This window comes from Ranitomeya imitator, chromosome 1, assembly GCF_032444005.1.
Source record: "Ranitomeya imitator isolate aRanImi1 chromosome 1, aRanImi1.pri, whole genome shotgun sequence".
Lineage (NCBI taxonomy): Eukaryota > Metazoa > Chordata > Amphibia > Anura > Dendrobatidae > Ranitomeya > Ranitomeya imitator.
In genome coordinates, this window is record NC_091282.1 from 1,169,298,479 (window position 1) to 1,169,322,078 (window position 23,600).

General features: G+C 42.9%; 1 protein-coding gene across 4 annotated transcripts in view; it reads right to left on the minus strand.

The window, feature by feature from the left end:
- Nucleotides 1–628: 628 nt before the first annotated feature.
- Nucleotides 629–23,600, minus strand: part of LOC138657123 (cytosolic beta-glucosidase-like) — a 120,298-nt gene continuing 97,326 nt past the window's right edge. For all 4 annotated transcript variants that reach the window (XM_069744671.1, XM_069744675.1, XM_069744672.1 and 1 more), the window contains exons 5-6: nucleotides 15,399–15,522; nucleotides 629–1,609 (exon numbers count right to left, since the gene is read on the minus strand). In XM_069744671.1, coding sequence (XP_069600772.1) covers nucleotides 1,410–1,609; nucleotides 15,399–15,522 — 324 coding nt within the window. In that variant the 3' untranslated portion in view covers nucleotides 629–1,409. The remainder of the gene's footprint in view (nucleotides 1,610–15,398; nucleotides 15,523–23,600) is intronic.

Genomic DNA, 23,600 nt, shown 5'->3' on the forward strand with positions numbered 1-23,600 from the left:
AACAATAATCTCAGACATCTCTCCCATACAGAGGAACGCTTGCTCAGCCGAGTGCTCCAGTATTCTTTATGAGAAAGCCCCCAATTAACATATCAGTAGGGAGAACAATCAGCAGTCTGAAATCAGACATGGCCGATCGACAACTCTCACGACTTCCAGAAGGCTGTCGCCTCCATATACATTAGAATGTAGGCTCAACTGTTCGATATTTGGTGGGATCAGCCAACTTTAGTCCAACGGGCCTATAATCACTGGATAGCTGTCAGCCGAATGATTGTTTGGCCGATGCTTTGACAAGCAACTATCTCAGTCATCTCTCCCATATATATAGGAGCACTTGCTTAGGTGAACGATTTTGTGTTCTCTATGAGAGATCAGCTGCCAGACATCATCGGTGGCAAACTATCTCATTGAGAACAAATAGATCGGCAATCTGAAATCAGACATGCCGGAACCTTATCTCCTCTTTCATCTGCTGGGGAGAGTCATGAGGTCCTCATACATTGTTGGACAACGTTAGTCTAATGTGTAAGGGGGCTTTACTGAGAAACTCCTTGCTCTGACTCATGAAGGGGAACCTTAGTGTTGTAATCTTCTCTGTGGTGAGATACAGGCACTTCTCACAAAATTAGAATATGATCAAACAGTTAATTTATTTCAGTTCTTCAATACAGAAAGTGAAACTCATATATAGAGTCATTACAAACAGAGTGATCTATTTCAAGTGTTTATTTCTGTTTATGTTGATGATTATGGCTTACATCCAATGAAAACCCAAAAGTCATTATCTCAGTAAATTAGAATACTTTATAACACCGGCTTGAAAAATGATTTTAAAATCTGAAATGTATGATCAGTAAATGCACTCAATACTTGGTCGGGGCTCCTTTTGCATCAATTACTTCATCAATGCGGCGTGGCATGGAGGCGATCAGCCTATGCCACTGCTGAGTAGAGTTGAGCGAATTTGTTCGGATTTGGTCGCCGAATCTGAATTTGCCATATCTGGGCAATATGACTGTGTACAAGAAAAGGGAAGACGGGAGTAATAGCTGTCGGCCAAATGACAGCTATTGAATGAGTATGGTTACATCTAGTCTAAGACGTAGCGGGTTTGGTAGTCTTATCAATCCGATCCCTCTCCACAGAAGTCTTGGTAACAATACCTATCACAACAAGGTCAGGATTCCCAAGGTGGTCATTGATTTCCTGTTGGACAGGTTTATGGGCTAAAGGCCAGAAAATGCAGGATTTCCATAATGTTTGATATATTTGCTACTATGCGAAGTAACATGTTATTTTTTTTAATTAAGAATGTATTTCTCAGATCACATAAATGTAGTAGGGTGTTTTTTTAATATGACAAAAAATGATAAAAACATCGCAGTAAGAGGAAGCTAGGATAATATCTACTTATAAACCAATTCATTTCCTTTGACCACTTTGGCATACTCAAAAGCTGAATAGTACGGCATTCTTGGAAGATTCGGCTGATTAAAATCCACATTGAACAATCCAAACCGAGCGTTGTAGCCAAAAATCCACTCAAAGTTGTCAATCAGGGACCAAGCAAAGTAACCTTTAACCTTCACCCCATCTTGTCGGATCGCTGCCAAGGAAAGAGATGCAAAGTGTTAGATCTAATGAACATTTAATGCAATGTCTTATGTTACATATATCAGTAGATGCAAGTAGTAAAATTCAATGGCTTCACTTAAAGGGCCACTGTCACCCCCTCCAGCCGTTATAAACTAAAAGAGCCACCTTGTGCAGCAGTAATGCTGCATTCTAACAAGGTGGCTCTTTTAATTTTAGGTTCAAGTATACCCCAAATAAAGCGTTTTTATACATAGCCACAATTCCTGTCTCTAGCCAGGGAGGCGGGTCCTCACTCCCCAGCTCTAACCGCTCCTCTGCCGTCACTCACATCTTCCTGCGCTTTCGGCACCACCCCCTCAGCGCTGTGTACATTTCAAAACCGGCGCCTCCGCAGTGTACTGCTGTGCTGCGCAGACGCAGTGAGCTCTGGCCATCTGACGTCCCAGCCAGGCTTGCAGACTGCGCCTGCGCGGGCATTGCGGCCAGCCACCTTTGGAATCCCTGCCCCGCACTGTGTTATGCATTCATGCCTGTGTTATGCATTTATGCCCATAAAGGTAGACACCCTCAAGTGTATAACCTATGCTTTTCAGACTGTAGCTCATGAATGTAGGATCCATGAATAAGGACCGAGCTTCAGTCAGAAACGCGTTGGGAAAGAATATACAACTTTGTATACACTGGAGGATGTCTGCCGTCTAAACTATTATCTGGAATACAGCTGGAGGACTTTTTTATCTTGGCTACAGTTTCACAAGTACATATGAGCGCTCTTATAATCAGCCATAGGCAGCTGTGACCATCAAATGATCAGAGGTGATTTTCGATCTTTACATTTAGAAAATGACAAGTTCTATCAATTAAGTCAAGATTTTGAAATTAAGCAAAAATCACTTCCCTTGTGAAGTGGTGTGTACGTGTTACCACCACTCCATTCACTTCTATGAAACTGATGAATGGAATGGTGGTGTACATGTGTTACCCTCACTCCATTCACCTCTATGGGACTTATGGAAATCTCTGGAGTCCCCAAATCACCTTTGTAAATGGAGTGGTCGGGTGCAGGTGTGTCCACTCGTCTTTCAATTTCTATGGACAAATAGAATTCTTGGGGTCTGAAAATCTCCTGTGTGAATGTAGCAGCAGTGTGAATGTGTGACCATCACTCCATTCACTTCTATGGGTGGTCCCAAAATCTCCTGTGTGAATGTAGCAGTAGTGTGAATGTGTGACCACCACTCCATTCACTTCTATGGGTGGTCCCAAAATCACCTGTGTGAACAGGAAGGTACTGTGCTTGTGCAACCATTGCTCTTTTCATCTCGGTGGTCCAAAAAAAAAAAAATCTTGTGTGTGAATGGAGAAGTAGTGTGCATGTGTGACCACCACTCCAATCACTACTATGGGACCTATGGAAATTTTGGTGGTCCCAAAATCACTTGCGTGAATGGGGAAGTACTGTGCATGTGCAACCACTGCTCTTTTCACTTCTATAGGACAGAAAGATGTCTTGGAGGTCCAAAATCATGTTTGTGAATGAAGCCGTATTGCACATTTTTAACCACTGCTGCATTCACTTTTATGGGACAGAAGGATATCTTGGGGGACCAAAAAAAAAAAATCACCTTTGTGAACGGAGCAGTGCACATCTGTGACCATTATTCCATTTTCATCTACTGGATTGGCATAATTGCTGTCAGTCCCATAGAAGTGAATGAAGTAGTGGTTAGGAGCTTTGCTCTTGGGATTGGTGGTATTTCCAGCAATCGGACCTCCCTGTGATCATACTTTGGACAGGTGATAAAAAATATTTAGTGGGAAAAACCTTCATGGAAATCAGGCATATCTCACTGTCGGTAACTAAGGAAGTGTACAAGATAAGTTGATACAATGTATCCACAAAGTTGCATACTAAATGCAAAGTGATGCAAGACACAAATAAAACTGTAACTATGTGAATTCTTGTCAACTAAACTGTTTATCCAACAAATAAAAGTACGAATCCTCTACATTTCCAAACACTGTAGAAAAAACACACACATCCAAGTAGAACTTTTATAATCCATCCAAAGAAACCCAGAAAAAAAGGCAAAGAAATGTAATAGTGTGATATGCCAATATGATTTATGAAGCACTGAAGCAGTGAAAGTAAAGTAAAAAGCAACCTTTGTGCGCTCAACTTCTCCTTAAAACTGAGTGGAATTTTAAGATAACAGACAGAATGGAACGGCTGTGGATCCAAGGAAACTGGAACAAATGCGATAAGCGCGCTCTTCTTAAGTTTCAAGAACATTCACTCGTACCTGAAGACTTTATTAAGAAGAAAAGAGCAGGCAAGACGTATCGCACGCTTCGTAATGCCTCTCACCAGCTACACATTACTTAACCCTTTTGAACGTTTTACAAGACCCCCAGCTATAATTACACCAGGATTGAGAAGACGCAGAGATCACTGCTCTGAAGGTGCCCAAAGATCCCATTCAATAGAAAGCAGTTACCCTGTCACCTGCCCCAAGAATCATTTCAAAGGATAGGATGCATTCTCATAAATTAAAGGGGTAGTCTACCCTTCCCATGTCACAGCTGCAATGGATCTATCCGCTATTCCTAACAGGTCTGTTATAATGCCACATCTAGGGCATCTTTTCTTAAGAGTTCTGCATTCTGGGTTCCTCTTTTGTTCCTCCTTGAAATCTGTAAATAATGTATTATTAGAGTTACAATTATTTAGGAAAAATAGGAGGAACAAAGCGAAGAGGAAGACCATCAACATGACGGCTTGATACTATCAAGATAATGGCAGAGAAGACCCTGGTGGACCTATCTAGGCTTGCACAAGATCGATCTTCCTACAGATCATTTGTCCATTAAGTCGCCAAGGCTTGAGATCGAGCTATTAATTCCTCTGTGCTTTTCGGAAATCATCATCATTACTGTCCCTACTGGGGCTCACAATCTAAATTCTCTATCAGTATGTGAACCCGTAGGAAACCCACACAAACATGGGGAGAACATCCAAACTCCTTGCAGATGTTGTCCTTGGTGGTATTTGGACCCAGCGCTGTAAGGATACAGCGAGGACCACTGGGTCACTACGTCGCTCCCTTTGACTTGAGCAAAAATATTTGCAAGACTCTGCTCCAGCGTCTACAACTTTAGTCCGTGGCTGAAGATCAGATCCCTGGAGGGAGGGAGTTTGCAGTGCTCAAATATGGCCATTGGATCAAGGTCCTGAAAATCTTTTTCATCATCTTCCCCCCCGCCCATCGGGGTCGTGGCATCATCAGACCAGAGGTATTGTAAATCATACAAGTTTATCTTTTGTTATTTTCCATCATGCCGTTTGTTTTACTGACCTATTTGTGGAAATTGTGAATGACTGCCGTTAAGGCGAGAGAGACTTTTTATCCACGGGGTTAATGAATAATGCAGCAGTGGATTAAATGGCTCACTATTACCTTTGGTCTGTGGTGTTGTTTTTTCATTTTTGGTACCATTTCCATCATTATTGTTTCAAAATTTTACATGTTATCAATAAAATTTATGGAATTTTTTGTATGTTAAGGTCTAGTGTGTGCAATTTTTTATAGGTTTATATATGTGCTTGGTGCACGGGACTGATTATGATTTATATCTCCAGATGGGCACAGAGTCTATTGATTGATAACCCTGTGCATTGTGTGTCTAATTGGTATTTCTATGGGAAGCAAGAAATCAGAAGAATAGTACGGCAACACTCACCGGTCCAGTTGTGGTGCAAAAATCTTTATTCAAGCCATAAAAACGCCTTCACATAGACGGCCCGGGACAGTGGAAGGAGGTGAGCAGGATGTGACGACAGCCGTTTCGCGCTTGCGTCAGCGCTTCAACGGCTCTCTCTTCTATGGGAAGTAATAAGACTTTCTACTGATTGTTCCTCTGATTAACCATTGGGTGCCATTACTGGTCTCACCACTGTGCTGCCTGACGACACTCTTGAGTTTTTATTCAGCCTGACCTCCTGGAACTGGCCTCGGCTATCTCCAACTATATATTTGGTAACAACTATGTCCTTTTACTATGGTCTCTGCTTCTGACCTCAACCTATTTGCATATTCCCGCTGCTCCCTCTACTAGTCAGTGTTACACACCAGGTGGTGCAGGTGGTTCTTGGATCCACTGTGCCACAGGGATGGGCTTACCTAGGATACCTAAGCGGCTAACTGGTGTTCACTGGAGCTCCTGATGGTGGAGTCAGGCTTGCGCTGCAGGTAGCCGCCAGATACCACTCACCAGGTTCGCCGACATGGACTGGTCATGGGTCCGATCAGACTACTCCTCGGGCAGGATGGATACTGACTTGGAGTACTGGAATAGGTACATTTTCAGACACACAGGACTCAGTAACTGACACAAGTTCAACCGGAGTAGCTTCAGACTTCAGGGATCGCCAGAGTGGCTTCAGAGTTTAGGGACTGGCCACACAAGGACCAAGGTTTCAGGTTCAAGCACCGACTGCACAAGGACTGGGGGAGCAGGTTCTGGCACTGGAAGCACAATGACCAGGGTTTGGGTTCAGGCACCAGCCGCACAAGACCTGGGGGAGCAGGTTCAGGCACTGGCTGAACAAGGACCATGGGTTCAAGTTCAGGCACTGGCCGCACAAGGTCTAGGGGAGCAAGTTCAGGCACTGACTGCACAAGGACCAGGGATTCAGGTTTCAGGCGCTGGCCACACATAGACCAGGAGAGAAGTTTCAGCCACCGGCCGTACAAGGACAAGATTGAGCAGCTTCAGGCACTGTCCGCACAATGACCAGGTGTTCTGGTTCAGGCACTGGCCGCACAAGGACCAGGGTTTCGGGTTTAGGCACTGGCCGCATAAGGACCAGGGGAACATGTTCAGGCTCGGCCGCACAAGGACCAAGGGTTCAGGTTCAGGCACTGGCCACATAAGATGCCTCCCAGCTATTGGCTGGGGGCAGCTTAGCAATCTGTGTGAGCTGCCCATTTAGGAGCAGGGGAGCGTGAGTGCACTAGGTGTGCCGCCGGAATCAGTGCACAGGGACATGTGCCAGGTGACGGGGAAGTGACCGCCCGGCCGCAGCAGTAAGTACAGTATGTCAGCGCCCTGCATGGAGGGAGAACTGTGCAAGGGTACAGGCATGTGTGTTACATAGTGACTATACCACAGACAAAACTGGAGACTGCTGCAGCAAAGTACAGAGCTCTTATAGGGCATAAGACAAAAAAACAGTAAACCGCTTACTATAGATTCTACCAAGCAAAGTTGCAAGCGCCAGCTCTGGCTGTGGCACCTTTTTTTGCGCTGACAGCTTGTAATAAAAGCCTCCTAGTCCGAGCTGTGTCACATAGTTATGACCACCAGCGTTTAGTAAATATTTCTCATGATCGGAGGTTCAACTGTGAGAACAAAAATGTGACCATTTTCCCCCATTTCATGGAGTGAATTGTAGGTGCATAAATACTGAAAGCACAACTCCAGTGTTTTTTATTATTGCAGCGCTGGAGTGGTGCCACTAATCTAAGTCACTTGCCCCTACTTCCAGCCACCATCTTCATCTGTTATTAGCGCTGCTCTGGTTGGTCTCCAGCAGTTTGCAACCTGCCATATCACTCCAGTGTTTGCTGGGCGATCGGTAAGTTATATCTCAATGTAAGTCTGTAAGACCGAGGCCAAAACAAGGATAGCACCACACAAGTCTTCCAGTAAAAAAAAACTGGAAGATTTGTGTGGTGCTGCTATTTTCTTCCTCTTTGGATTTCCACTCATGTTTTTTCAAGCAAGCACGCCTTATTCCATTGGATTACCGTTTGGTGGGGTTGTCGACTCAGCTCATCCTACTGGATTCTGCTAGACTGCTCAAACAGTGAGTACTCACCTGTTTCTTAGTGCCATTCAGCTTTTTTCTTGTTTTTTATGTTATGCAAAACAAGGATAGACTTACACTGAGAGGTTGTGATCATTACCTCCGACTTGTGGTCACAAAATGGTGATCGGAACAGCACCGAGAAGAGCTGAAAATGGCGGACGGTAAATATATTAGGGTCAAAGGAGTTAGACTAGTAGCACCTTTCCTGGCACTGCATTAGTTAAATCATCATTGGCCACAATTCAAAGTCCCCAAATTCTGAACTTATTGCATTCTGGTTCTGAGGTGTGAGTGATGGAGCTACTTGTGACTCAGGGCATTGAGGGAACTTGAAATGTCTCTTTTTTGTATCCCATCTATTCTGCAGAAAGTATAAAATGAGTGTTTGTGTGTGATTGCAGCCAGGGTTTGTGCCGATCGCTCCAGGCATCTCCGGGATACCAAGTGATTCTATGAGAGACGTGCTGCAGAGGAAAGCTGTCCTTGCTGCATGCAGAGGAGCTCTCACCCCGCATTTATTACCGCCATTTATATACATTGGCTATGTTAATGAATGGAAAGTTGTAGAAAAGGCTTTTTATTTAAGTAAAGACATTTTTCATATCGACTTAATCTCAGTTTCCTAGAACAACTTTTGAACAGGTGTACATGCCTAGCATCTAGAAGACGGAAGAATTGTATAGGAATTTCACAGACGCTGGGTTTAATCATTTCTATATAGTATTGGAGACGTGTGAGAACACTGCCATCTCCAGTCTGTGCCGAGCCAGCACCAGGGACATGATGGGAGATAATCACTACATCACCATTTCTGGTTACTACAATGGGGAAAATAAGTATTTCATACACTGCTGATTTTGCAAGTTTTCTCACCTATAAAGAATGGAGAGGTCTGTAATTTTTATCGTAGGTACACTTCACCTGTGAGAGACAGAATCTAAAACTAAAAACCAGAAAATCACATTGTATGATTTGCATTTTATTGCATGAAATAAGTATTTTATTCAAACGAAAATCAGAACTTAATATTTGGCACAGAAACCTTTGTTTGCAATTACAGAGGTCAGACGTTTCCTGTAGTTCTTCACCAAGTTGGCACACACTGCAGCAGGGATTTTGGTCCACTCCTCCATAAAGATCTTCTCCAGATCTTTCCGTTTTCGGGGCTGTCATTGGGCAACATTGAGTTTCAGCTTCCTCCAAAGATTTTATATTGGGTTCAGGTCTGGAGACTGGCTAGGACACTCCAAGACATTGAAATGTTTCTTACGGAGCCACTCCTTAGTTGCCCTGACTGTGTGTTTTGGGACATTGTCATGCTGGAAGATCGAGCCACAATGCATCTTCAATACTCTAACTGAGGGGGAAGGAAGTTGCTGGCCAAAACCTTGTGATACATGACCCCAGTAATCCTCACTTCAATAGAGTGGAGTCGTCCTGTTCCCTTTGCAGAAATGCACTCCCAATGTATGATGTTTCCCCCACCATGCTTCATGGTTGGGACGGTGTTCTTGGAGTTGTACTCATCCTTCTTTCTCCAAACACGGTGAATGGAGTTGATACTAAAAAGTACAAAAAAGTTCTATTTTGGTCTCATCTGACCACCTGACCTTCTCCCATACCTCCTCTGGATCATCCAGATGGTCATTGACGAACTTCAAATGGGTCTGGGCATGTGATGGTGTGAGCACGGGGAGCTTGCATCCTCTGCAGGATTTTAATCCATGACAGCATAGTGAGTTACTAACGGCAATGTCTGAGAAAGTGGTCCCAGCTCTCTTCAAGTCATTGATCAGGTCCTCCCATGTACTTCTGGGCTGATTCTTAACCTTTCTCAGAATCATCCTTACCCTAAGAGGCAAGATCTTGCATGGAGCCCCAGAAGTTTGTCATCTGGCGTTTCTTCCATTTTCTAACAATTGCGCCAACAGTTGTTGCCTTCTCACCAAACTGCGTGCCTATTGTATGGTAGCCCAACTCAGCCTTGTGCAGTGCTACAATTTTGTCCCTGGTGTCATTACACAACTCTTTGGTATTGGCCATGATGGAAGGGTTGGAGTGTGATTGATTGTGTGGGCAGGTGTCTTTTATACAGGTAATGAGTTCAAAGAGGTGCAACTAATACAGGTAATCAGCACAGAGTAGGAGGCTTCTTAAAGAAAAACTAACAGATCTGTGAGAGCCGCATTCTTGCTGGTAGGTAGGTGATCAAATACTTATTTCATACAATAAAATGCAATTTAATTATTTAAAAACCATACAAAGTGATTTTCTGTTTTTTATTTTTAGATTCTGTCCCTCACAGTTGAATTGAACATAAAATTACAGATGTCTCCATTCTTTGTAGGTGGGAAAACTTGGTCAACAGTGTATCAAAATCATCCTAAAAAGGACTAAAGGGATAATATAAATGATGCCTATACAATAAAGCACTGGAGAAATTAAAGGGGTTTTCCTCCTTCAGGAAATATTTGTCCTCCGAGTCAGGTTGGTATAAAAAACAAACTGCGCTGAACTCACTGTCCATCACTGCTCTGGATATCTAACATTGGGCGCGGCACCGACGTCACACTGACCATCAACCAGTGAGATCGGCGGCCAAGCCCAGGTAGGCGGGACGCTCCATTCCGAGCCGCTGACCTCACTCACTGGCTGCCACACAACTCATGGGGACGATGATTAAATCATGTTTGTTTTTTGTTGTTTTTTACTAAGCTGCGCTTAGGAATAACTCCTTTAAAACCTTTAAGGGATTTTCCAGCCTTATGGAGCTTAAAAATTTGAACATTTACAAAAATGAAAATACTTTGGACGTGATTCCATTGTTGTCTTCGTGCCTTTTTTCAGAAGTAAAAATGGTTCTAATTGTGACTTCTTAGTTTTTGCTTTATTCATTATTTGATTTGTGCCCTTTAAAAAAAAAAAAAGGGTAGTCCAAATGAAGAAGTAATTTTCATCTAAATCACTATCTATTTTGTGCCATTATACAAGATATTCTCTAATATATACTTGTTTCAGAGGCTAGTCGAGTCCCTGCATGCTGTGCACAATGACAGCGCACTCCCTCACTGGCTCTGGTCAGCAGTAATGAGCCAACAACAGAGAAGAGCGTACTGTTAGTGTAGAGTGTCAGAATAGCCGACGAGCAGAGATGAGCGCCGCCCCCGGCAGTGATGTAATTAGTCTCTGCCAGGTAAGCTGGCAATAGAGCAGAGCACACTGTCAGAATGTTACTGCTCATCTGAGCTAGCAACACAGAGAGAGCTGTCATTGTGCACATTGCACAAAGCGCAGGGACTAGCGCAGCTCCTGAAATGAGCGTCACTGATGATAAAGGGAGAGGGCAGAGGTTGTGGCATTGATCACAGCCTCTGCCCTCCTGATGATGCTTTGTTTGAGCATCCCAGCATGCACTTGGATTCTCAGAGGAAGCATTATCAGATAGAAATTAGGGAACAAAATACAATAGCAGTTATATAGTGTACTTAAGGAACGGTAGGGAATTTTTAATGCAAGTTTATTAGAAATTGGTTTAGATTGTGGCAATAAAAAGATAGAGATTTAGATGAAAGTTACTTTGACCTTTTGATCAAACCTTTAAGCTGTCTTTTCTTGGTTTCATCTTATTTTTTGTTTACCATTATCACTGTGGTTTTCTCTATCCAGATGCTGCAGCTGACGTCATCATTTGCAAGTATGCATGTATTTTGAGCAGTTGAAGACTAATGTGTGACATTTTAAAGGATTATATCACTTTTTGCACTGAAAGGTAAAACATACAGAAAAAGCATGTTTCATTTTTTGCAAAATTCATTAACCCACATGCGCCAGTTCGAAGAATTTGGTGCAAAAAACACCAATGAATACCACAAGACAAAAATGTAAAAGTCATTTTAAAAAAAATATGAATTGGGGGGCTTTTTTGTTTCACTATTTCCAAGATCTGTTTGCTGTCGGGGAGTGTAAACACTTTGAATCTTCATTCTTTCATTTAGTTTTAGACCTCCTGAAGTGCAGTAGGCAGTGTGATCCAAGCTTCATTTTTTTTTTCTGTGGGAGTGTCTCTACCAGAAATATAGGCTGGATGTGAGGTCTGTATGTATTAAGTTTGCTGCTATCTTCATTGCTCCTAATCAGGACAGCTTCCATTCTGCATTTACCTTTTTTCTTATCTTATATTTCTTATCTCTGCCCTCCCCGAGATACTTTCTCCCCTTTCCACTGTAATCTCTGCACATCCTTCTACCCCTGAGTATTGCAATATACAACACTGGGAGGAGGGAAAGCAGATAGCGTCATTACAACCATAAAAAGGAGTTCTGATGGAAAAACTGTGTTTTAAATTAAATGTCATAAGCTTTAAATGCTTAGCAGATGGGAAATGCAGAACTTTAATAACAGAGACTACCAAGGGCACACCACCTCTACTGCTATCATACAACATACCTGCAAGTTCTCCTCAACTGCCATTATATTACAATGTAGAAAAAAGTATAAATGTGCCTATATATATATATATATATATATATATATATATATATATATATATATATATATATATATATATATATATATATATATATATATATATACACACTAGATGAAGAGCCCGGCGTTGCCTGGGCATAGTAAATATTTGTGGTTAGTTATAGCACCTCACTTCTCTTATTTTCCCATCATGCCTCTCATTTTCCCAATCACATCTTTCATTTTCCCCCTCACATCTCTCATTTTCTCCCTCACTCCTCTAATTCCCCCCTAACACTTGTCATTTCGACCTCACATCTGTCATTTTCCGATCACTCCACTATTTTCCCTCACTCCTCTCATTTTGCAATCACACCTTTTCATTTTCACCTCACACCTCTCATTTTCACCTCAGTATATACATGTTTGTCATCTCCCTTATATATAGTATACACCTGTATGTCATCTCCTGTATATAGTATATACCTGTTTGTCATCTCCCCTGTATATGGTATATACCTGCTGTGTGTCATCTCCCCTGTATATAGTATATACCAGTATGTCATCTCCTCCTATATATAGTATATACCTGTATGTCTTCTCCTTCTATATATAGTATATACCTGTATGTCATCTCCTCCTGTATATAGTATATACCTGTATGTCATCTTCTATATAGCATATACCTGTATGTCATCTCCTCCTGTATATAGTATATACCTGTAGGTCATCTGCTCGTGTATATAGTATATACCTGTGTGTCATCTCCTCCTGTATATAGTATATACCTGTGTGTCATCTCCTCCTGTATATAGTATATACCTGTAGGTCATCTGCTCCTGTATATAGTATATACCTGTATGTCATCTCCCCTGTATATAGTATATACCTGTATGTCATCTCCTCCTGTATATAGTATATATCTGTGTGTCATCTCCTCCTGTATATAGTATATATCTGTGTGTCATCTCCTCCTGTATTAGACCGCATTCACACGTTATTTGGTCAGTCTTTTTACCTCAGTATTTGTAAGGTAAATTGGCAGCCTGATAAATCCCCAGCCAACAGGAAGCTCTCCCCCCGGCAGTATATATTAGCTCACACATACACATAATAGACAGGTCATGTGACTGACAGCTGCCGTATTTCATATAAGGTACATTTGTTGCTCTTGTAGTTTGTCTGCTTATTAATCAGATTTTTATTTTTGAAGGATAATAACAGACTTGTGTGTGTTTTAGGGCAAGTTTCGTTTGTCAAGTTGTGTGTGTTGAGTTGCATGTGGCGACATGCATGTAGCGACTTTTGTGAGATGAGTTTTGTGTGGCAACATGTGTGTAGCAACTTTTTGTGTGTCGAGTTGCATGTGACAGGTTAGTGTAGCAAGTTGTGTGCAGCAAGTTTTGCGCATGACGAGTTTTGCGCGTGGTGAGTTTTATGTGTAGTACCTTTTGAGTATGTGCAAGTTTTGTGTGAGGCAACTTTTGCATGTGTTGCAACTTTTGTGCATGTGGCAATTTTTCCGCGTGTGCAAGTTTTGCGTGTGGTGAGTTTTCCATGAGGTGAGTTTTGCACTTGTGGCGAGTTTTGTGTGAGCCTAGTTTTTGCATGTGGCGAGTTTTGCGCGTGGCGAGTTTTGAGCGGCGACTTTTGTGTTTCGACTTTTATGTGGCGAGGTTGGTGTATGTGTGGTGAAATGTGTGCTGAGGGTGATATGTGTTCAAGCACATTTTGTGTGTGTGTTCATATCCCCGTGTGTGGTGAGTATCCCATGTCGGGTCCCCACCTTAGCAACTGTATGGTATATACTCTTTGGCGCCATCGCTCTTATTCTTTAACCCCTTACCGGCATCGGACGTACTATACCGTCCGATGCCGGCTCCCCTGCTTTGATGCAGGGCTCCGCGGTGAGCCCGCACCAAAGCCGGGACATGTCAGCTGTTTTGAACAGCTGACATGTGCCCGTAATAGGAGCGGGCAGAATCGCGATCTGCCCGCAGCTATTAACTAGTTAAATGCCGCTGTCAAACGCAGACAGCGGCATTTAACTACCGCTTCCGGCCGGGTGGCCGGAAATGACGTCATCGCCGACCCCCGTCACATGATCGGGGGTCGGCGATGCGTCTCCATTGTAACCATAGAGGTCCTTGAGACCTCTATGGTTACTGATTGCCCGTCGCTGTGAGCGCCACCCTGTTGTCGGCGCTCACAGCACACGTGCAATTCTGCTACATAGCAGCGATCAGCAGATCGCTGCTATGTAGCAGAGCCGATCGGATTGTGCCTGCTTCTAGCCTCTCATGTAGGCTATTGAAGCATGGCAAAAGTTAAAAAAAAAAGTTTAAAAAAATGTGAAAAAAATAAAAAAAACATAAAAGTTTAAATCACCCCCCTTTCGCCCCAATCAAAATAAATCAATAAAAAAAATATCAAATCTACGCATATTTGGTATCGCCGCGCTCAGAATTGCCCGATCTATCAAATAAAAAAAAGTATTAACCTGATCGCTAAACAGCGTAGCGGGAAAAAAACTCGAAACGCCAGAATTACGTTTTTTTGGTCGCCGCGACATTGCATTAAAATGCAATAACGGGCGATCAAAAGAACGTATCTGCACGGAAATGCTATCATTAAAAACGTCATCTCGGCACGCAAAAAATAAGCCCTCAACCGACCCCAGAGCACGAAAAATGGAGACGCTACGAGTATCGGAAAATGGCGCAATTTTTTTTTTTTTTTTTTTTTTTTTAGCAAAGTTTGGAATTTTTTTTCATTACTTAGATAAAAAATAACCTAGTCATGTTTGGTGTCTATGAACTCGTACTGACCTGGAGAATCATAATGGCAGGTCAGTTTTAGCATTTAGTGAACCTAGCAAAAAAGCCAAACAAAAAACCAATGTGGGATTGCACTTTTTTTGCAATTTCACCGCACTTGGAATTTTTTTCCCGTTTTCTAGTACACGACATGCTAAAACCAATGATGTCATTCAAAAGTACAACTCGTCCCGCAAAAAATAAGCCCTCACATGGCCAAATTGACGGAAAAATAAAAAAGTTATGGCTCTGGGAAGGAGGGGATTGAAAAACGAACACGGAAAAATGAAAAATCCCCCGGTCATGAAGGGGTTAAGTCCCTCTTGTTCACATCTGGCAGCTGTCAATTTGCCTCCAACACTTTTCCTTTCACTTTTCCCCATTATGTAGATAGGGGCAAAATTGTTTGGTGAATTGGAAAGCGCGGGGTTAAAATTTCGCCTCACAACATAGCCTATGACACTCTCGGGGTCCAGACTTGTGACTGTGCAAAATTTTGTGGCTGTAGCTGCGACGGTGCAGATCCCGGCCAATCCCGGACATACATACACACACACACACACACACATACACACATTCAGCTTTATATATTAGATATATATATATATATATATATTTTTTTTTTTTTACACACAAAGTTTCACCTTTCAAAACTTCCTCCAGAGTTTCTTGAAAGTATCCCCATCTGTGTATGTCCTGGAGGACAGGAGGGTCACTTTGAGCAAATCCATTCTCAGTGATGTAGATATCTGGGTCACCAAATGTGTCCTAGAAAGATACATAATCATTAGTTGCCAATGGTGAAAATCCAGGATACATACAGTCAGGATGGCTGTATATTTGTAGAGTTTCCACACTTGATATTAAAATGAGCATTCTGTCAGTTTCATAAAATCAAAAAGTATTGTACAGCTACTTTTAGATGGATATTCACAGCATGTATAACAGCCTCATCAGGTCTAAGAGATCTACCTATACAATATTGTATGCAGTTTGCATTATGAAATCTGTTGACAGAAAGGAAAACATCATCCAAAAAATTATCCTATTGTGTAAATCAGGCGTTGCGCAATTCTTTTTGGAAATTGATGGAATTTTTTTTTCATATCATAATATCTCTCTCTCTCTCTATATATATAATTATTATACATTTTTTATAGCGCCATTTATTCCATGGCGCTTTACATGTGAAAAGGGGGCAAATATAGACAAACACAATAAACATGAGCAAAAAACAAGGCACTAACAGGTACAGAAGGAGAGAGGACCCTGCCCGCGAGAGCTCACAGTCTGCAGGGGATGGGTGAAGATACACTAGGAGAGGGTAGAGCTGGTTGTGCGGTGGTTCAGTAGGTTGAGGATCCCTGAAGGCTGTAGGCTTGTTGAAAGAGGTGAGTCTTCAGGTTATTTTTGAAGCTTTCTATGGTAGGCAAGAGTCTGATATGATGGGGTAGAGAGTTCCAGAGTATGGGAGAAGCACGGGAGAAGTCTTGGATGCGGATGTGGGAAGAAGAGATGTGAGGAGAGCAGAGAAGGAGATCTTGAGAGGATCGAAGATTGCGTGTGCGTATGTACCGGGAGACCATGTCACAGATGTATGGAGGAGACAGGTTGTGCATGCCTTTGTATGTCATTGTGAGGGTTTTGAACTGGAGTCTCTGGACGATAGGAAGCCAGGGCTTGGCATAGGGGAGAGCCTGGGGAATATCGGGGACACAGGTAGATTAGTCAGGTAGCAGAGTGTAGGATGGATTGGAGTGGTGCCAGACTGCTAGAGGGGAGGCCAGAGAGTAGGAGGTTGCAGTAGTCAAGGCGGGAGATGATAAGGACGCGCACTAGAGTTTTTGTGGTTTCGTGGTTAAGGAATACGCAGATCCGGGAAATATTTTTCAGTTTGAGACAGCAGGAGGCAAGGGCTTGGATATGTGGCTTGAAAAAGAGGGCAGAGTTTAGGATCACCCCGAGGCACTGAGCATGCAGGACTGGGGAAAGTGAGCAGCCACTGACATTGATGGATAGGTCTGGTGGAGGGGTAGAGTGAGATGGGGAAAGATGATTTTGTCCATGTTCAGTTTTAGAAAACGAGCAGAAAAGAAGACCGAGATAGCAGACAGACAGTGCGGGATTTTGGTGAGTAAGGAGGTGAGGTCAGGTCCGGATAGGTAGATCTGCGTGTCATTGGCATAGAGATGATACTGCATACCGTGGGATTCTATGAGTTGCCCTAGGCCGAAGGTGTAGATGGAGAAGAGTAGGGGTCCTAGAACAGCCTTGAGGAATGCCGAGAGACAAGGGGCGAAGTGAGGAGGTGGTGTGGGAGAGGGAGATACTGAATGTTCGGTCTGTTAGATATGACAAGATCCACGATAGGGCCAAGTCTGTGATGCCAAGAGATGAGAGGACCTGTAGCAGAAGGGAGTGGTCCACAGTGACAAAGGCAGAGTACAGGTCCAGGAGAAGGAGGACAGAGTAGTGTCGCTTGCTCTTGGCAGTCATTAGGTCATTGGTGACTTTAGTTAGGGCAGTTTCAGTTGGGTGATGGGGTCGGAAGCCAGATTGTAACCGGTCAAAGAGGGAGCAGGACGAGAGGTGGGAGGACAGTTCAAGACGGACATGCTGTTCCAGTAGTTTTGAGGCATAAGGGAGAAGAGATATCGGGCGATAGCTAGACAGAGAGGATGGGTCGAGGGAGGGCTTTTTGAGGATGGGTGTGATCATGGCATGTTTGAAGAATGAGGGGAAGACGCCTGTTGTGAAAGGTTGAAGAGGATTGTTAGGGTTGGGATGAAGCGGGTCAAGCTTGCAAGTGGTGAAGTGTGATCTTGATAGGAGGGTGGAGAGCTGATCTTCTGTCATGGTGGAGAAGCTGGTTTTTGGAGGAACAGGGTTGAGCAGCTAAGAGGAGCATTGGGCGATGTGGGCCAAAGCCTCCTCTGATCATATTGATATTCTGTTTAAAGAAAGAGGCAAAGTCTTAAGCAGAAATGAGAGGGGACGGAATAGCAAATTGAAAATGTTGAAAAGCTGTTTAGGGTTGTGATACAGGGAGGATGAGAGATGTGAAGTTTGTTTTATATATATATATATATATATATATATATATATATATATACACACACACACACACACACACACACACTGCTCAAAAAAATAAAGGGAACACTTAAACAATAGAATATAATTGCAAGTAAATCAAACTTCTGTGGAATCAAACTGTCCACTTAGGAAGCAACACTGTTTGACAATCAATTTCACATGCTGTTGTGCAAATGGAATAGAAAACAGATGGAAATTATTGGCAATTATCAAGACCCCCTCAATAAAGGAGTGGTTCTGCAGGTGGGGATCACAGACCACATCTCAGTACCAACGCTTTCTGGCTGATGTTTTGGTCACTTTTGAATGTTGGTTGTGCTTTCACACTCGTGGTAGCATGAGACGGACTCTACACCCCCCACAAGTGGCTCAGGCAGTGCAGCTCAACCAGGATGGCACATCAATGCGAACTGTGTCAAGAAGGTTTGCTGTCTGTCAGCGTAGTGTCCAGAGGCTGGAGGCGCTACCAGGAGACAGGCCAGTATACCAGGAGACATGGAGGGGGCCGTAGGAGGGCAACAACCCAGCAGCAGGACCACTACCTCAACCTTTGTGCAAGGAGGAACAGGAGGAGCACTGCCAGAGCCCTGCAAATTGACCTCCAGCAGGCCACAAATGTGCATGCATAAACAGTTAAAACCGACTCCAGACAGACGAGTCTGGAGATGCCGTGGAGAGCGATCTGCTGCCTGCAACATCCTTCAAAATGACCGCTTTGGAAGTGGGTCAGTAATGGTGTGGGGTGGCATTTCTTTTGAGGGCCACACAGCCCTCCATGTACTAGCCAAAGGTATTCTGACTGCCATTAGGTACCGAGATGAGATCCTCAGACCCCTTGTGAGACCATATGCTGGTGCGGTTGTCCCTCGGTTCCTCCTAATGCAGGACATGCCAGACCTCATGTGGCTGGAGTGTGTCAGCAGTTCCTGCAAGATGAAGGCATTGAAGCCATGGACGGGCCTGCCCATTCCCCAGATCTGAATCCGATTGAACACATCTGGGACATCATGTCTTGCACCATCCACCAACGTCACACTGCACCACAGACTGTCCAGGAGTTGGCGGATGCTTTAGTCCAGGTCTGGGAGGAGATCCCTCAGACCATCCGCCGCCTCATCAGGAGCATGCCCAGGCATTGTAGGGAGGTCATACAGGCACATGGAGGCAACACACACACAACTGAACAGCATTTCCTTGTCATGAGGCATTTCCACTGAAGTTGGATCAGCCTGTAATTTGATTTTCCACTTTGATTTTGAGCATCATTCCAAATCCAGACCTCCATGGGATATTAATTTTGATTTACATTGATTATTTTTATGTTTTATTGTTCTCAACACATTCCACTATGTAATGAATAAAGATTTACAACCGGAATATTTCATTCAGTGATATCTAGGATGTGGGATTTTAGTGTTCCCTTTATAGATAGATAGATAGATAGATAGATAGATAGATAGATAGATAATGAGAATTATTTTTTTCTACATGGCATTTTGCAATTTTTACACAGGACACTGGGTTACCTTTAAACTTATACTTCCTGTTCTTTAGAGGAAGCTTTTCAGAAGTCTCATTATCATCACAGGCAGGAAAATAATCACAGGTAACAATTCAGCTAATTATAATAGTTACTGACACAGCTCCTCCTGGTCACTGTCATTTCAAAATAACCTATGCACATGCTCATTAGATGCTTTAATACAAAAATAGGGTCTGAGCAAGTCTATTGCTACTAATATGCGTGTGGATTTCCAGACAGAAGAGGTAGGAGTTGAAAATATCCCTAATGGCCAGTGTGAAAACAGAACTTCTTTTTTTTTAATACAGGTCAAAATAGTCAGGAAAGTTCTGATAATAATAATAATAATTCCCTTTACAGAGGTTTTCTCACTTTTATTATATACTAGAAGGGTCAACTACCTTTTCTGGTGGGTCTTTTCTTTAACAAATCCACTTATAAAAGAAGATACAGACTTTAATCCAAGAGAGGATTCACATTAGGTTCCCATAGAGTTGTAGAATATCTAAAGAGAGGATTGGCATTAGGTAATGGCATCGAGAAGCGCCTTAACATGGCTGCCAGGTACACATGAATTGGCCAATTTATGCGCTAAGTATGCTTAATTTTTCATATTTCTAGTGCAGTAATGCAATTCAATTCTCGTATTTTATGTTAGCATGCTATAGCACTACAGAGTGCTGCCTTATCTGTTTCATTGTATATGAGTTAGCGACTCTAGGTAAGCACCTGTTCAGACCTGAATTATGTTTGGATGTGAAGGTCAGTTTTTTTGATATAACAAGAACATAGACATCCCATCCTTAATTTTTTTTACACATTTGGATACAAAAAATATATATTTTGCCATTAAACATTTCTGATTGCCTTCAGACATGTATTACTATAAAAGATATCTATTGTCTAATATCCTTTAGTTTTTAATACTGTTTCCCAACAGATTAGTAGCTTTTCATCTACTGTAAGTTATTAAAACAATCTCTTACAAAGGATGCCCATCCGAGTGACATTCGGTGTATAAAACGCTAGTATATCTGTTCAGATCAATAATCAGCTTTTTTTCTGCCACGCTTGCCAATTAGAAGTGTTCAGTTTTAGATATGAATCATTAAACCAGCACAGTTATTAGCAATACATGTTATTTTACGAGAGGGAAAGTTGAATATTACGCTTTAATAGTGCTTCAGAAAGCCTCCGCTATTGATGTACTCCTTAGAAACCTGTTATTTTCTGGACATTCTCCGCTCCACGTTTTAAATGGTGAAACATTTTATTTTTTGTCATCATCTTCCAGAAATAGCGTTTAAACATTAGGAGTAACAATCTTCCAACAATGAAGTCTGGATCATTACCAGCGATACATAGAAGAGCATCATTAACAATCCCGAAGTTCAGTCCTTATCTGGTGCCGCTAGAAGTCATGGTAGATGGGTTTACAACTTGCATTCCATAGATTATAATTATTTTTCTTATTCTCCTTACCCTAGATGTGGTGGCAGGGTAGTAATTAGATGATAGAGAATCTGGTCTGGATCATTACAGTCTCGTTGAGAGTGGAAGTTGATAGCTCTTTTCATAATTAAATATAAAATATATGAAAAGTCTCATATCTACGATTTGATTCTGGCTAACATGAGGGAAAAGCAAATTTTAAGGTTTAAGGAGCCACCATTGAGACAATGGGCACTCGGTATAGACTTTGCATTTCATATCAAGTCACTGCAGCTCCCCGACTAAGCAGCTGATTGAGGAGTCATAAGATCTCCAGAAATCTGCATTTCGAAGCTGGATGACCAATCTAAACAATTATTAGGCGAGTGTTGTGACCATATCACCATTTTTACACAGACTTTCCAACTCCAAGTTTTATATACTTGTATTTGTGTAATGAGTGGGGTGAGGGCTAAGGACACAGCACCCCTTTGAAGGTGTGCAGAATTAATAGGCAGCTTGTTTTCCTTCGGCAAATTGAGCAAAAAAAGGAGTTTTAACTTACTCTGAAAAGTCAAAAAAATATTGGGTTGTGAGCACAGGAACCATCAAAAGTGGTGTTGCAACTAGTCAACAGGATGGAAACAGGTTGAGAAATGAAGACGCACATTAAAGACCAAAGATTTGCTAAGGCTGAAAGGTGAAGCAACCAGGAAGCCATTATTCCAGAACTGTAACCTCCATGGATTGCCCAAAAGTGTGAGGTGTTCAGTGCTCAGAGACACGGCCAAGGTAGGGAAGGCTTAAACCCGACATTCCACTGAACAAGACAAGTGGAAACGTGTAGACTGGGCTAATGAATATGTGAGGACAGATTTTTTTTTTAAAGGTGTTATGGACTGATCAGATGAGAGTGACTACTGATGTACCAGATGGATGGACTGGTGGATGGATCAGTATTGGTTACAGACCTCCCACTTTGACTCAGATGCCAGAAAGGTGGCGATGGGCGCTAGTCTGAGCTGGTGTTATTATAAAGATGCTAATTAGACCTTTTCAACCTGAAGATGGACTCAAAATCAAATCCCAAACCTACTGCATGTTTTTAAAAGACAATTTCTTCAAGCAGTGGTAAAGGAAAAAGTCTTCATCTTTTAAGAAAACCATTGTTTTCATGTAGGACACTGATCCATTGCAAAGTCTCCACTGCTTGGCTAGCAGTTTCTTGGCCCAGTCTTGACATTTCAACTTTAGTATGTTGTTCAGTGGTGGTTGGTTAAAGCCTTCCATACCTTGGCTGTGCCTCTGAGCACTGAACACCCTGTACTTCTGGGCCGCCAAATTATGATATGGTCAAAATCGTTACTTTATATTTCTGCACACAGTGTATTATAGGAAAATAATACAGAAAAAGACTGATATTTCAATCAATCATTCGGGCCTGCTGAGGGTCTCCTGACCCACGCTCAACAGCCTTATAGGAACATATGAGGATGTTGAGTTTGATCAGGCCAGTGAATGTCAGACCATGAATGTTAATGCAAGTAAAGAAGCTGCGGAGACACCATCACGTGTTTCTCGACGCAAGCAATGAATAGCCAGGCCTTTCCCCGGGAAGGAACAACCACGGGAAGGGCAGCATCCTAAGAAGGAAAGCCACCTATGCCAAGCATGGTATCCATCCACAGACAGCCGTTTCGGGGTTTTTGCCCCTCATCAGTGTGGAGTAGGAATCTGGCTATTAGGAGCAGTGCCTAGTAAAAAGGCTATAAAGGCACAGATGATTGGCCTCGGGGAGACCAAAACATCCAACACCGCGGAGACACCATCACGTGTTTCTCAACGCAGTGATTCCAGAACACTGCCCCCATCCCTTATGGGAAATATGCAAATGCAAGTAAAGAAGCTGCGGAGACACCATCACGTGTTTCTCGACGCAAGCAATGAATAGCCAGGCCTTTCCCCGGGAAGGAACAACCACGGGAAGGGCAGCATCCTAAGAAGGAAAGCCACCTATGCCAAGCATGGTATCCATCCACAGACAGCTGTTTCGGGGTTTTTGCCCCTCATCAGTGTGGAGTAGGAATCTGGCTATTAGGAGCAGTGCCTAGTAAAAAGGCTATAAAGGCACAGATGATTGGCCTCGGGGAGACCAAAACATCCAACACCGCGGAGACACCATCACGTGTTTCTCAACGCAGTGATTCCAGAACACTGCCCCCATCCCTTATGGGAAATATGCAAATGCAAGTAAAGAAGCTGTGGAGACACCATCACGTGTTTCTCGACGCAAGCAATGAATAGCCAGGCCTTTCCCCGGGAAGGAACAACCACGGGAAGGGCAGCATCCTAAGAAGGAAAGCCACCTATGCCAAGCATGGTATCCATCCACAGACAGCTGTTTCGGGGTTTTTGCCCCTCATCAGTGTGGAGTAGGAATCTGGCTATTAGGAGCAGTGCCTAGTAAAAAGGCTATAAAGGCACAGATGATTGGCCTCGAGGAGACCAAAACATCCAACACCGCGGAGACACCATCACGTGTTTCTCAACGCAGTGATTCCAGAACACTGCCCCCATCCCTTATGGGAAATATGCAAATGCAAGTAAATAAGCTGCGGAGACACCATCACGTGTTTCTCGACGCAAGCAATGAATAGCCAGGCCTTTCCCCGGGAAGGAACAACCACGGGAAGGGCAGCATCCTAAGAAGGAAAGCCACCTATGCCAAGCATGGTATCCATCCACAGACAGCTGTTTCGGGGTTTTTGCCCCTCATCAGTGTGGAGTAGGAATCTGG